The sequence below is a fragment of the Fukomys damarensis genome, unplaced genomic scaffold (genome assembly GCF_012274545.1).
Source record: "Fukomys damarensis isolate Sample0158 unplaced genomic scaffold, DMR_v1.0_HiC HiC_scaffold_30, whole genome shotgun sequence".
NCBI lineage: Eukaryota > Metazoa > Chordata > Mammalia > Rodentia > Bathyergidae > Fukomys > Fukomys damarensis.
The window spans coordinates 54,336,283-54,352,206 of NW_022900942.1; the positions used below are offsets into that span (position 1 = coordinate 54,336,283).

The 15,924-nt window shown below is 38.4% G+C and overlaps 1 protein-coding gene across 1 annotated transcript in view; it reads left to right on the forward strand.

Annotated features, from left to right (window-relative positions):
* Window positions 1–14,026, forward strand: part of Cdh2 (cadherin 2) — a 180,061-nt gene extending 166,035 nt beyond the window's left edge. The window contains exons 14-15 of the mRNA XM_010643995.2: window positions 3,009–3,173; window positions 12,730–14,026. Coding sequence (XP_010642297.1) covers window positions 3,009–3,173; window positions 12,730–12,936 — 372 coding nt within the window. The 3' untranslated portion in view covers window positions 12,937–14,026. The remainder of the gene's footprint in view (window positions 1–3,008; window positions 3,174–12,729) is intronic.
* Window positions 14,027–15,924: the final 1,898 nt, after the last annotated feature.

Here is a 15,924-nt window from a genome sequence, read left to right on the forward strand (position 1 = left end):
CAGGGTTCTGCCTGTCCCTCCGCAACATGAATTACTGCTGTCCTGTGCCATCCAAGACACGTTTCTTGCATCTGATACCCTGGAGTACATCACTGGAATTCTACCCAACACTTATTTTGAATGACGCTTTCTGTGGGCCTGACACATTAAAGGACTGAGTGTGACCGAAGAAGTCTTAGGACTGTTCCTACTTTTTGCTTCTTACAGTAGTAGAAAGAACTTACCAAGAGAAAAATAAAAACCTGCAAATTATGGTGCTCTTCTGTAAGTATGTTACATATTCATTAGTAAGTAAAACAGGCCAGGAGGTGTCACTTTGTCCAAAGGGACTGTCGGCTGTCAACTGCAAGTAATTGTTAAGCTCTTTTATGCCAAATCATCCTGTTTTCAGAGGAGATGTGCCTATGTCTAAATGTTGGTGACTTGAGTATTTTTGAAACATTGCTGGGCAATCAAATTGCATTTGTGTTTACAACTTGTGGCTACAGTAGGAGTTGTATAAGAAGTCGGGGGACAGGGGTTCTTTGCAGGTGCACGTCAGTGTGAGCAAAGCCCATGTGCTGTGCTTCTTCCATCTCTGGTTGTATAAAAGAAATGCCTCTGTATTCTTATGATTGAACTGCCACGTAATATATCACCAGAAAAAAAGTCTTCAAGTGTATGATTCAGCTACCCAGTTTTGTGTAATTCAGACATTTAAGAAAGCATTTTTCACCCTCAGGATAGAAATATTTATTAACTGTCATCAATAAACTTGCCACCTATTTTTTTCTCTTTCTAGGTACAGCTTTGGTAATCGTTAGAATACACATTTTCCACAGTTTACCCCACCACCCTGTGCTTGGTATTTAGGAATTCAGTGTGGCTCAGAAAAACCATGCTTGGTGTGAAAGCATTCAAAATTCTATAAATAGATCCTCTGTTATGTTTCATGGCCGGCTAACGTTTCAAGATTTTTTGCATGTTGTATCATTGTGGGCTGGTACTTTAAAATACAACTAGTAATTATAAATTCTATAAAACGGAAAATGGAGCACACATTTGGGCAGGGTCAAGGTGTCTTCGGTCAGGTTTCGTGTGGAACACTCAGTCCTGCCTTCTGCTCATGCAGGGAGTTCTCCATTAGCTGTGTTCTCCTCTCTTCAGGCTTTGTGTGGCTCCAGGTTCAAACCTAATGCCGCTTTTCCCCGTGAATATTCATACTGTGAGGTGTACTCCATTTCCATCCACTCTGACCAGTCCCTCTCACCTTCTTGCCTCACCCTCAGCTTGTATCCTAGATGAAGCTCTCCGCAAGAAGATACGGGGGTGGGGGGTGGGGGCTCCTGTCTGTGAATGTGGCGTTGGATTTCCAGTCATCGGGTTTAGACACGCGCCTGACTTTGATTTCCATCCTAATTATTTTCCATCTCTGTGACTTCGGGACAGGTATTAGGTCCCCCCCCCATCCATTTCTTTGCCCAAAAAGATGATAATAGAGCATTCTTTGCAGATTTTCTAGAAAGTACTGACAGTAAGAAAACCCTTACCAAGAGAAGACCCTGGGAGAGTGCCTGGCACACCATGGGCATGAAGTTTAGTAGCCTTTCTCTTCTTCATCATCTTAGTCATTCGTACAACATTCTTTGCATCCATGCTCCTCTGTGTACTTGTGCATCTCATTATTCTCTAAATCCAGTCTTGTATCCCAGACTTGACTTCCTGTCATAGACGCATGTAAAAAGAGCCAGACTGTGACCTCCAGAACATTTGGAAACAGCGTCTGCTTCTGCAACTTAATGGATCCGGGTCCATGAGCAAGTTTCTTGGGTTGCCCTTATCTCTCTAAAGTGGGGGTGGTGAAAAAAATGCACTGAGGAGATGAAATGAGCAGACACATGTAGAATGCCTAAAACACTGTCAAACATGATAATGTTCAAGTGTTGAATAAATCAAAATCACCGTGGGGATGCTATAAAAGGTTTTAAGCAGAGTTGAGGCAGTGATGCGGCCTGAACCAAGAAGAAAAATCAGTACTTTTGGTAAATGTCAAAGTTGAATTGGAGCATTTTTTTTTTAAGATGGGAACATGACAGTTTATAACACTAGCATTTAAGAGATTTGAAAAGTACAAAGTATTGGCCCAAACATAAAATTTTGATTCATTTCCACCTTACAAGCAGTTTCTGTACACATTACTGTCCAGCTAATGCCATAGCTAAAAATAGTTTCCAGCGCCCAAGCCTGTGCTCAGAGCCTCCTTCTTCCAAGTTCTCCTCTACTTCTCTGCAAGTGGACAGGCTGTTTCTCTTAAGACAGCTCACAGAGGTGCGATAGGGTATCCACAGTTTCCCTGGCCCAGTAGCCCTAGGCCAGAGGTTTAAAAACTTGCTCTGTGAAGAGTCAGAAAGGAAGAGGTTTTTTGGTTTTGTGGATCACATATAGTCCCTGCAGCATTTTCCTCTTTATCAGTATTTTGAGTAACTCTCTGAAAATGTAAAAGCAATTCTGAAGGGAAAATGGGCCACAGGTCAAAGTGGATCCAAAGCCCATGGTTTTAGAACCCAGGTTTTGACCTCAGAAGAGAAGAGGGATTCAGGATGACTGAAACCTCAGTGCACCACTGCCTTTCTTAGGGAAAGGGGAAAAAACTCATCACTTTTTTTTTTTTTTTTTAAATGTTGAAGACACTAAGAGAGTTCCTTTGCTTCTGTGGTACAACTGTATGTTCTTGTCAGATTTTTAGTCATTTTGTAGTGAGACCTCGTCACATTGCTATTTCCCATTGGGAGCTGATGAGGAACAGTTTAAAGCAGATGGAGCACAGACTGTAGAAATGGAAAACACAGAAGACAGAGCTGTGTGAAAGAAATATTTAATCATAACATGAAAAACTCCTAGTGGCAACTTTTCCATTATGTTAAATTTCACTCATTTCTGTGCATGCTAAGTATGTGTTTAAAAACAAAGGTTGTAATTTCCCTTCTTCGTGCCCATCAACCATGAATTTTCGATTGTGTCTTTTGTAGGACTATGACTTGAGCCAGCTCCAGCAGCCTGATACTGTGGAACCTGACGCAATCAAGCCCGTAGGAATCCGGCGGCTGGATGAGAGACCCATTCACGCTGAGCCGCAGTATCCAGTTCGATCTGCAGCCCCACACCCTGGGGACATCGGGGACTTCATTAATGAGGTACACAGAGAAGCTCGCTTTCTTTAGAAAACATTTATTTTGTGTTGAAATTTAGAGTCTGTGGGGCCCACAAGGTACTTGAAATACAGCTATTGCAGTTCATTAAAATGAACTTCTTTCCTTAAGTGCATCCTCATGTTGAAGGTAAATACACCTTCAGTTACAGAACATATTTAATTGCTTTGATCAACTCAAAAGAGATCAGTCAGTTAATTTCTGCATTTGTAAAGTGGCATTCACCATATATTATCAGTATTAGTCACACTTTCTACAAGAGGGATTTTTCCTCCTGGACAAGTAATAAGTAGACTAACAATATTATAATGCAATCTGATTTCATTTATTAGCGCTGATAAATAAATGTAACAATAATAATTTCTTTTATTTTTCCTCTCATGCTGTATCTTTTAAATTTCACATATGGGGAGAATTCAGTGCCTACCCAAGGACTCCATCAAAGGAGATTAGTTGAAAGATTAGCTAAACTAAATATTATGTAAGTGATTTAAATACTTGCCTAGTTGAGGAGTTTTAAGAGCATCTGTAAGAGAACTAATTCTCTGTTGAATATAACAGATATGATTTTCACTGTCAAAAAAACTATTATGGCATCCTTTTATTTCATTACTGACAAAGAGTTCTGCTACATATCATGATTTATACTGCTTTTTATAATGGCTGTGGTTTCACTGTAATTCTCTTTCTGAATTTTTATTGTTAGTGTAAGGCAGTACCACATACTGACTGTGAGCATTTAGTAGGAGTTGTGTTCTCTGGCCATGTCCTCAGTCTCTCCGTGGTCAGAATTGGTCCCAGTGCATTACCCAAATGGGATACACCTGTTTAATATGACCTGCGGTCAGGTACTGATAAACCTCTCTTTTCTGGGCTTCCTTGAAATAGTTGTAAAATATGCAAATGTCATCAGTCTACCTTGGGTTTTGAGATACACTCCTAGTGTGTAGAAAATGTTTTAAAACAAATGGGTGTATTTATCTACCTTTCTAACTATCCATTACTGTCTATTACTAAACGATAGGTTACTTTGTGAACATACGTATTCACTTTTGTCAAGCAGATAATAGGTTAATTTGTAGCAAACATCAATTAAAAACAGATAGCACATAAAAAAACAACAGAATGCCAATGATTCTGTTTTTTTTCCTACAAAAATGTGCCGTGACTTTCCTGTCTCTTTATTTAAGGTATTTATGTATAGCACTAGATTTTTTTAGTGTATGTAAGAGTACTTGATGATTTTAATTCTGATTTGGTGTTCACCATTATAAGAAATTGTTGTTGGCTTATTCTGTAGTTCTTTGGTTTCAAGATATAGCAGATCTAATGACTATAGGAACTGTACAATTGAGTATAATTCAGCAAATACTTACTGGATGCCTCTGCCTTCCCCTACAGTGTCTGTATTCCATAGGCTTGAATCTCATCTCTGATATTCTTCTTGGTGATAAAAATCAAGCACTCAACAATGTATAAGGCTGTTCATAATCTTATTCCTGCCTCTGTTCTCCTTTCCTACACTCCCTTCTTCTGCTGTAACCCTAACAAGCTATTTGCAGTTGCCCCAAATCATCTCCCTTTTAAAACAGGCAGTAACTTTTGCAAAGCCCATACTGTCTTGATCTGCAGGACTCACTCGCCCTTAGCTGGAGGACTTGCACACACATCCCCTTCTGTGGGAAGCGCTCTTTGACACCTCTGAGGACACCTCCTCTGCCATAACCCTCATCAACTGGGGTGTAGTTGTCAGTGTTTCTAGGAACATGTGAGTTCTCTCCAGGGCAAGGACTATTTCTTGTTCATGTTTTTATATCCTGAGCACCCAGTATATTGCCAAGAGTTTGTTGATGGCAGAGATTTAAGTGCTGTAGCAGGTGTGTAGGCCATAAAGCTTTGATGGGTACCACCAAATTTGCACTTGATTTAGATTCAGCAGAGACCAAGTCTGGAGCCTTTCATTCTGCGAGTACTGATTACATTAAGCAAACAAGGATATTGGTTTTTCTGTGTTTTTGTTTTGAGTGTGTGCTTTCTGGGTGTGTATCTATGTGTGTGCATTGATTTATTTTGCAGTGACTGCTTTTTCTTCAGTAGATAAAAAAGAGCAAAAAAGCATCTAGTTAATAACGTTCAGTTACCCAGCCTTTCGAATACCACAGGAATGAGATGCAGAGTAGAATTTACCATTTGAAATTTCCTTTCTCTGGAAACAGTGGTTAGGTTAGATATAGGTTAGAAATGTTCAGAACAAACCTATGTGATTGGCTGTATGACATACTTTCTTCCAAACGATTGACTGCAAATTAACTTCTAGATCATATTCAGTTTTTAATTAGAGGGTTGTGTGCATGTTTTTAAAAATGACTCATTTTGAGCTTGGCTTAGGATCATCGATTCAGCAAATCACTATTGAGTGTCCTCTGTATACAACATAATCGAACCAGTAATGTGTGGCTAAAAAGTAAATTAGACTTAGCTTCTCTTTTTGTGTGTTCCATACTTTGCTACCAGCACAAGTTTTGTGCAGAAGATCCTAGACTTGTCATGGTCTTACTTACAGCTTTTAAACTTACAATGATGCAAAAATTGACAGTATGCAGTAGAAGGTATCCTTTAAAGTTTGAGCTTGGTTCCTTTCCCAAGATAGCCGCATGCAGTACCATACTCTTGCATGCTGGTAGCAAGAGCCGTAGCATGCAGTTACAGAGAAAACAGCCAATTATGTAGGTTGCACTGTGTCACTAGGCTACAATATTCAGCCACTTAGTGTATTCAATGAATTTGTGACTTGGGATACTTTCAGCTTACAATGGGTTTATCAGGAGGTTGCCCCATCCTAAGTTAAGGAGCGGCCGTACAGTATTAGCTAAGCACAGGAGGCCTGCGGTGTCCAATTCTCACTTGGCTTTGCGGCTTCCTTTCAGCTTCTTCCCCAGCCTTCATCTTGTAGGGCTGCAATAGACAATCTGCTTGCTGTTCACATTCTCAGCTTCTGACTCTGAGCTGTTTGAGGCAGAGAGCTGTCTCAAACTGACTGTCTCCCTTTGCTAAATAAAAGTTAGTTTCCTTGTGAAGCTTGTCCTGAGCCAGGAAGGATTGGCCACCAGAGTATGGGTTAGGTGCCATCAGTAGCATTCCTCTCCCACCTGCGATGTCTCTGTGAATTCAGAGAGATGAAAACTGTCATAACTCTCCAAAGCACTCTGTCACTCTTCCATGGGGGAGCCCATTACGACTTGTTCAGTTTCTGTCATTAACTTGACAGAAAAAGATAAATGCAGGTAAAGTTTTTACACAATTAAAGGCACCTACAAAGAACCCAAGCATATTTTGTAAAAGCATTGAAAATGCACCCAGATTTATTTATCCCCAGGTCTTATTTGATTTAGCAGAGTACTGAATGTTCCAAAGGAAAGATAATATAGTGGTGATTATAATTGGAGTGCTTTTATGGATGTACAGAGTAGGAAAGCACATGAGAACACTTTCTGGTTTGTTTATTTAAATAGTGAGTGGATGTTGCTTTGAATCACAAAATGATAACTTATTTCCAGTCAGGTAGGTAGAGTAAAACAAGTCACATGCTTTTGAATTTCAGTTGCAAAATTTCATTCTATTTGGAGTTTTCAAACATGACCTTCAGAGGGGGAGAAGTTGAAGCAAATTGCTTTAATCTCAGCTGAGAGTAAATATCAGGATACCTCCAACAACTTTACTAATCCTGTGTATTTGCTTATCTCTGAAGAATAAAAACCAAGTACATTCTTCATTTAAAGGGCTGACTTTTGATCTACACCATTTAAAAGGTGTATGTAAGGTTCTTCTAGAATAATTTGCCTCAAACTAGTAAAGTTCAAAATGTTTGCCTTTCTCCTATTAATTATACGCAATTTGTCTTTAAATTATTCCATTCTTAAAGGAGTTGGGTGTTTATTTGAATTCAAATCAACCTCACCTAATATCTGTTACCTTGTTCAAGGTCAAGATCCTTGGGTTTCATTTCTTGGATTTCCTACTTTCTTATTTGTAAAATGACAGTAGTAATCGAGCCTTTTTTTAAGATTGCAGCAATAACTTAATGAGGTCTTTTATGTCAAATATTTGGTATAGTACCTATTACCTGATAAGGTCTCTTAATTATTAGTAGTGTCATATTACTGATTATTAAAGTAAATTATCATCTAGGAATTAAAGACTTCCTACTATCCTCTAATTTTTAAATAAAACATTTATAATCTTCCAAAAAATGAAATTCTCCCAAAGCAGGATAATGGCCTTAACAAGTCATAGAATTGAATGCCATTGTAATGTAAACATGATATACTTTTATATCACATATATATTAAGCCTAGTCCTGGCTTCTTCTGAAGAGAGTAGGTGTGAACATAGACTAGATGCCGAGAAGCAAAAACTTAACCCCAAGTCAGCACTGGAAAGTTCCCTTGAAGAATGGCTGCCAGACATCGGGCAGTGTTGAGAAGAAAGATCTGGGAACAAAACCGCCTGTGCCCGAAAATATGTCACAGTCTAATCCAAGTGCGACCGTAAACTGAGAGATCAGAGTTATCATAGGAATGACTCCCAGTCGTGGTTGGGGGAAAAAGAATCCATGCAGCAGAAGTAACATTTTTAATGAGTGGATGGAGGGATGGATGGATGATGGATATTAATCAGATAAGAACGATGAAAAGGAACATTTCAAACAGAATGAATCATCTTTCAATTAGAAAGAAATTTGCAAATAGCAAGGTGGTACACAAGAATGTGACATTTTCGGATTTAGGAGAAAGTTGTAAAATTCTCTTTTGGTTGGAGGGTTTTCCAGTAGTCAATACAGAAGTAGATGAACTGATGAGGATCACTGAACAGCCATGTGAAGAGGTTTGATCTTACCCTGTAGGCTGCCTACGCATCATTTGAGAAAAGCCTAATAGTTTTACCTATCTCTGCGTGTATCTTCTATTTACTTAAAATTTTAAGCAATTTTAAACAAGTCTCTTAAGTAAAGGGAATTATTTTTAAACTATGCCCCAGTTAAAACCACTTCACAAGCCCCTGGGAACCTGTGCTCCCCTTTTTGGGAAACATTGGTTTTTGTCTTGGAAAGCATTCCGTTTTTGACCAGAGGGTATGGCGTCAACATCTGAATGAGGAACCCATAAGAGTTTGCAGGAAAGAAGCAGAATAGTACTGGAGACAAATGGCGCGGTTTTGCCCTGGCTCAGGCAGGTTATAATGAGGACCTGCAGTGGCACTAAAACTACGGAAGACGGAATGCAGGAGGGTCAGTAGATCTTTTTGTATCCTTCATGTGTTCCTCGGTGAAGACTGTGGGTTTTTATAATCCTCATAAAAGCATGTCTCTATCTGTAAAGCATAAGATCAGAGGTCTATAAATACCAGCTCTGCAAGAATTCCACCACAGCTCTTTCACTCTGCGGAGGAGCCTCGAACTACAGAGACAGTGTCTGGATAAATTTATCTGGAGTTCAAGATCTACCTCTCCAGGAAAGGTGAGATGAGTATACTTGGCGAAGTTGAGTCACACCAAGAGCAGAGCATGCAGTCAGTTTGTGAAAAGTGTCCACACCCAAGAGTGATGGACCTCACTGGGGAGTAGCAGAAGGTCCCGTGGCCCCCATATTTACTCTGCCATCCCCCTTGACTGCATTTGACATTGTCAGTTTCTAGGGACTTGACCGGGATCATTTTAGAATCACAAAAATATCACCAAGAATTCTGAAGAATCCTGTTTTATTCTCAGGTCAGAATCAGTGCTATCCAAGTGGAAGTATTTAACCTCCTGCCTAGAAAGATGCTTGCCTAAGAATTCTTGAAAAGTTCAGTGGTTTTGCCCTTTTCATAAACATTAAGCACCAAGAAAATATGCCGTGTTCTAGCATAGCACAGTGGTCTCTAGTCAATGCATTCTATGGCCTTAACCTCTTTTTATTTTAGAAGATAAAGAACGAAAATAGAGATTCAAGAACTAACAACATTATCAAAAAAACAATGCAGAAGGTTTTCATTTTTAGTTAAAAAAAAATTACCAGGACAAAGAATATGTTTAAGGGTAAACAGTGGAAATGGGAGTAGAGTATCTCCAGTGTTGTATTTATTTTAAGAAGACGAATTAGGTGGCTGTCAAAGGGTCCTGGGTCCTTTAACTCACCAGTGACAACCAGATGACTTCTAGAGTTTACTCTCCGGACACAGTTAACCAAACTGTAGGTTGTTACTTCCCCTCCACTAAATCCAATCACACTTGACTCCCTGCTGTTGACATTTTCTGTTTCTTTGTTTGTGACGGAATCTCACTAAGTTGCTGAGTTGCCCAGGCTGGTTTCAGACTTGCCATCCTCTGCCTCAGCCTCTCAGAGTTCTGAGATTCTAGCCCAGTGCCGCCACAGCCAGCTCCCACTGATTGTTTAGAGCTAATGTTAGTCTTCACCTTTCCAATATTTCCAATTTGTTGCTCACCCTGTAAGGATTGGGCAATGTTCTGTGTATAATTTTCAGCTAAAAATTGAATTGCGATGAAGTTTGTAACTTGAACACAGAGCGTTAGGGATCGATTTGCCTTCTCAGGAATTTCCCCTGATTCTTCTTCATTTTCCTTCAGATTCGACTTGAGTCCAGTTCTTGTGTGGACCCAAGTAGGACAGTGCTGAACAAAAGGAATCACTTAACTACTTACATTTGCAATTGCTAGAGTCTGCAGGAAAATGGAAAGGGGTGCATGCTAATGTGCAAATATAAACTCCCCTGCCAGGTCTACATTATTAAAGCCACGACTTTGCCCCTAAGTGCAGTAAGGGACAATCATAGCTGCTCAGTCAGTGTGCCATAAATAAATGCAAACAGAATGAACGAAAGTGTATTCTTTGGCTTTTGCTAGCTAAGGCTACACTAACTAGTAACCCCCAAGTAGTGCTTGCTTACAGAAGCAGAAGTTTACTTCTTATTCAAGTTACATGTCAGCTGCAGTCAGTTAGCGGCTCAATTTCTGATCTGCATGTCTCCTACATGGCCAGGTCCAGATGGAAGTAAAATCCCCATCTGGGGCAGCCACTCTCCTGGCAGAGAAGGGGCTGAGCCGGGGAAAGACGTGAGAGTCTTAAAGTGACTGTTCCCTGCTGGGCTCACATTTCACTGTTCCCATAGCCAGGCCTGACGCTGGGGCGGAGGGAGCAAACTGACTCCAGAGAGGCATTTGTGGTGGCGAGGGCGTCTGAAACCCCTACGGAAAAAGGATAGCGGGTCGCTAAGCATAGCAACACACTTAACCACAAAAGGGAGTTATGAATACTGAGAAATTGTAGGTTGTGGCGCGACACAGCCTCAGAACTGCCTTATAACTTATTCTAAAATTACGATTAAGGAAAAATCTTATCTGAAATGATTTGTTGTATATATTGAAGTAGTTTTGCTGAAGACTTGCTTGATTTTACTGAACACAGCCTTGTCTGAAATGTAAATAGCGTCACCTGACGTGGAAAGGGGGTGCTTAATTAGGTGGTTAGAACTGTGTGTAGAGACACTGGAGAAGGGAAAACTGGTAGGACTGTGCTTTTTTCCTTTTTTTAAAGTCTTAACAGTTGACATTTTATTTCTTAATATGTATTCACTTTTTTATTTTTTCAAATTTCAAAGCAGGAAGATTTTCTTTATACTGAAATCATTTGTTAATAACTGATACTCTGAGCTGTCCGTGTATCAAACATTGTGGTGAGATGTTGAATCCTTTCCCCTATTTGGTCTTATAATAATCCCATTTTTTATCACAGTGGCAGATGAGAGAATGCTGAAGTCCCATACCTAATACTGTGCATAGCTTAGGTGTTGACTAAGATCTGGTCTCTTAAGCGCTGCATATAACATTCTTACTCTGACCTTAATTTGCATGCCCTGTTTCTTTACTTCTCCTCTGTAAACGTGATAGAACAGATGAACATGTGCTCATTTCCAAAATGCACATGCAGTAATATAGTCTCATAAAATGCATGTAGATTGGAAGGGCTGATTTCTCAAGGAAGACTGTCTGTACCTCTTGGATAAGTGAGACCACCACAAATAAGCCCAGCAACATTTGAAAGGCAAAGTTGCACAAAGAGAATGGTTGCTTGCAGAACAATGTTGGTACATCTTGGACTACTGGAATGGAATTGAGAAAATAGTAGAGAAAAGTCCAAAAAAGACCTGATATTAACTCCTTAAAAGTTTTGTATCAGGAGGCTGAGGCAGGAGGATCGCTGTGAGTTTGACACCAGCCTCCTGGGCTACACAGTGAGTTCCAAGTCAGTCTCAACTACATAGTGAGACCCTGTCTCAGAAAGCCCCCAAAATGTATAGTACATAATTACCTATTACTGCAGATTACTTATATATTTTAAAGCATCTGTTTGTAAGAGGTAAAAAATATAGATAGTAAGTATTTACTATTTTTAAAATTTTTAAGACAATAACTGTACATGCTCTTTTAAATTACCACGAGCCCTCTCCTCCTCAACATTTATATTCTGTACAGAAATTGATTCATGATTATTTTAGCATGTATATGAACTGCAAGGTTACTAGACTACATATGTATATAAATACCAGTTCACAGTTCATCGATTAATTCCATATATTGTTTCATTAATACATAAATGATTTAGTAAGTAGCTTTCCTTATGTAGTAATTACATCTGGCCTGTCTTTGTTTTCCTTTTATAGCCTTCAAAATAAGGTCAAATACAATGCTACTTCCTCCAAGCATTTCTAGCTCTTCACGGTAGTTTGAATTCATCCTTTGCTGCATGCTAAAGGGATGCCTGTTGGACTCGGTTGTGAGCTGGTACGGAAGTGAATCCACTCGGCAGGCCCCGTCTCTTTGCCGTCCACAGGTTCTTCTTCAGAATCTCCTGATCTTAGCTCTGCTTAGAACCCATGTATCACATGATTTCATCAGCCTCTGTATTAGTTCATGTAACCACCACTACATTACACATTCAACACTAGTCTTGCCCAGTGGACCGCTACACAGTGCCTTCATCACACACCCTGGCAAGAGTAGTAGTTGTTCCAGGTTTATTGCTTGAGTGAATGAATTGCTTTTTTTAGTAATTACCGTGGTATAATTTCATTTCATTGAGATGTGTAGTTTGTATTTCATTGAGATATGTATTTTTAAGTCTGGCAGTCCTGCTATATATATTATGTTAAGATCCTCTCTAATTGACTTCAGTCAGTTGGCTCCTCATTTCGTCTGTCTGTCAGGCACATGTTCTCTAAGTAACCCACTCCCGTTTTATGACCTGGCCACCCTGAGCTAGATTCCTTGGGATTATTTTTTTGCAGAGGAAAGGCATGTTGGTTTTTCTCGTAACTTTCAAACAGCGGTAACCCCAATTTCTATGTGTTGAAACTGTTGCGGTCTTGCAAATGGAAGTTTACTAACAGACGCTTGATTCCATGATATCCCTAGGATCTACTTGTGGTTGTGCAAATTGTAACCCTCTCTTAATCCTTTCTTTCTTTGTCTTTGACCAAATTGCAGGGCCTTAAAGCTGCTGACAATGACCCCACAGCTCCGCCATATGACTCCCTCTTAGTCTTCGACTATGAAGGAAGTGGCTCCACGGCCGGGTCCTTGAGCTCCCTTAATTCCTCAAGTAGTGGTGGCGAGCAGGACTATGATTACCTGAACGACTGGGGGCCAAGGTTCAAGAAACTCGCTGACATGTATGGTGGAGGTGATGACTGAACTTCAGGGTGAACTTGGTTTTGGGACAAGTACAAACAATTTCGACTGATATTCCCAAAAAGCATACAGAAGCTAGGCTTTAACTTTGTAGTCTACTAGCACAGTGCTTGCTGGAGGCTTTGGCATAGGCTGCAAACCAATTCGGGCTCAGAGGGAATATCAGTGATCCAATGCTGTTTGGAAAAACACTGAGCTCAGTTACACTTGAATTTTACAGTACAGAAGCACTGGGATTTTATGTGCCTTTTTGTACCTTTTTCAGATTGGAATTAGTTTTATGTTTAAGGCTTTAATGGTACTGATTTCTGAAACGATAAGTAAAAGACAAAATATTTTGTGGTGGGAGCAGTAAGTTAAACCATGATATGCTTCAACACGCTTTTGTTACATTGCATTTGCTTTTGTTAAAATACAGAATTAAACAAAGAAACGAAAAAGAACTCATGGAGCGATTTTATTATCTTGGGGGATGAGACCATGAGATTGGAAAATGTACATTACTTCTAGTTTTAGACTTTAGCTTTTTTTTTTTTTTCACTAAAATCTTAAAACTTACGCAGCTGGTTGCAAATAAAGGGAGTTTTCATATCACCAATTTGTAGCAAAATTGAATTTTTTCATAAACTAGAATGTTAGACACATTTGGTCTTAATCCATGAACACTTTTTTATTTACTGTATTTTTTTCACTTCACTGTAAAAATGGTATGTGTACATAATGTTTTATTGGCATAGTCTATGGAGAAGTGCAGAAACTTCAGAACATGTGTATGTATTATTTGGACTATGGATTCAGGTTTTTTGCATGTTTATATCTTTCGTTATGGATAAAAGTATTTACAAAACAAAGTGACATTTGATTCAATGGTTGAGCTGTAGTTAGAATACTCAATTTTTAATTTTTAAATTTTTTTTAATTTTAATTTTCTTTTTGTTTGGGGGAGGGAGAAAAGTTCTTAGCACAAATGTTTTACATAATTTGTACCAAAAAACAAAAAAAGGAAAGGAAAAGAAAGGGGTGGCCTGACACTGGTGACACTACTGTGTTTTTAAAAAAAAAAAAAAAAAAAAAAAAAAAAAAAAAAAAAAAAGCTTTTAAAGTGGAGAGAATTCTGACAACAGCTTTGCCTCTGTATTGTGTACCAGAATATAAACGATACACCTCTGACCCCGGCGTTCTGAATAAAATGCTAATTTTGGATCTGGTGACTGGTTTGAGCTTTTTCTTCTCTGCTGGAGCTTATTTGAATGTTACAGAAAACCGGAGTACTGGAGTTTCAATGAGAACAACAGTACAAAAGTATGTTATTTCTTCTTGCATCGTTCACTGCTGAAACAAGTAGTATGGTAATCACGTACAGTGAGGACCAGAATCATTTCAGGTTTTCTCCTTATAGAAAAAAAAAAAAAGATCAAGTGATTCAGGAATTGTACCTACTGGTGATGATAGAAAAATCACATCCTTTAACTCCGTGAACTTGGGTAAAATTCCTAACTTACCTTACATTGTCATTCTGCTTAAGCCGGAATAAATTGTTTCTGCTGACTGTAACAGGCCTGCCCTGTTAGAGTTCCACCGAAGGGGAAACTTCAGCAAAATGGTACAGGACCAGGCCTGGCGACCACAGTGTACACATAACTCACAGAGGCACAGAGGTCATGGTTTTATGTACTCCGTGACCCACACTGAGGTCAGACTTTCCCAATATATATGAGTTTTCCTAACAAAGAACAAAAAGGAGAGGAAACTATCTTGCTAACTTTTGTCAAATTGTTTATGTATCATAGTATGATTGATAGGTAAATGTTAAGAGACAAGAAATAATTCTTACTATTTGTATACATTTCATAGTCATTATCACATATATTTACACTGTACAATTTGAAAAGCACAAAAGATACCTCTAGTTACCTTTTTTTCCTCTCTTTTACTTAGGACAGAAACATTATATATGTTAGACAGTGAAGTTTACTTTTCCATTGATTCAGTCTGTGGGCGATACTACTTTCTCATTACTTTTTTACAACATTATATGCTAGAGCTTGCCTCTGGGAATTTTCATAATGAAAACTTACTAAATTTGTTAATTGGGAACGTCTTCTCTAAAATTGATTCTTAGACTATGCCCTTTCTTGAAGTACATTTAAATGAAAAATAAACTACCTTTCAAATTCATAAACATTTATATCAATTACATAAATACTGTTAGAAGACTATTCATGTGTACTTATAAAGCATGATGATATAAATCAATATGTATGCACATTGAGAAAATTAAATATTAATATTTTTCAAAAATTCCCCTTTTTTTCAGGTGTAATATAAACTAACTCCCTTATAAAAGCATTTGTTTTTTTAATTAACAAGAAAGAAACCAATGAAAAGGGGAAACCCAACCTTGCTATAAATGAAACTTTTTTTTAAACTGGTTACTATTTCTGGTTCTCATTCCACAAAGTAATTTTATGTATGTATTTCTAGGGTGCTTTTTTTAAAATTTTGCTTTTTTTCATTAAAATGGAATTTGCACAGTATCTTTTTTATATAACTTTCCCATTTCATTGACAATATATCTTGGAAATGTTTCCATATTGGTTTATATGTACATCTACCCCATGCTTTTTAACTGCTACATAGCATTCTATAACATGAACATAATAAATTGCTGCTTCCAAATTTTGCACTTTTAAAAACAATGCCATACTCGACATCTTTTTTGCAATTCCCTACATAGAAGTATTTCTCTAAATTATTAGATGCTTGGAGGTGGAATTTCAAGATTAAAGAAAGTATAGAACAGTTAATTAAATATGTCTAAAACTATAAATGTTTCAGCATTACTTCAAAGTGCCTTTCAGCTAAAATATGAAGCTTTCTGAAAACCAGCAACTTCCTCCTCTGGCAAAAGGTTTTAATGCAGCTCAAAATAGTAACCACAAAATGTAAGGCAATCTAGCCAAAGCTTCATTCCTTTTTCTTGGGAAGTTA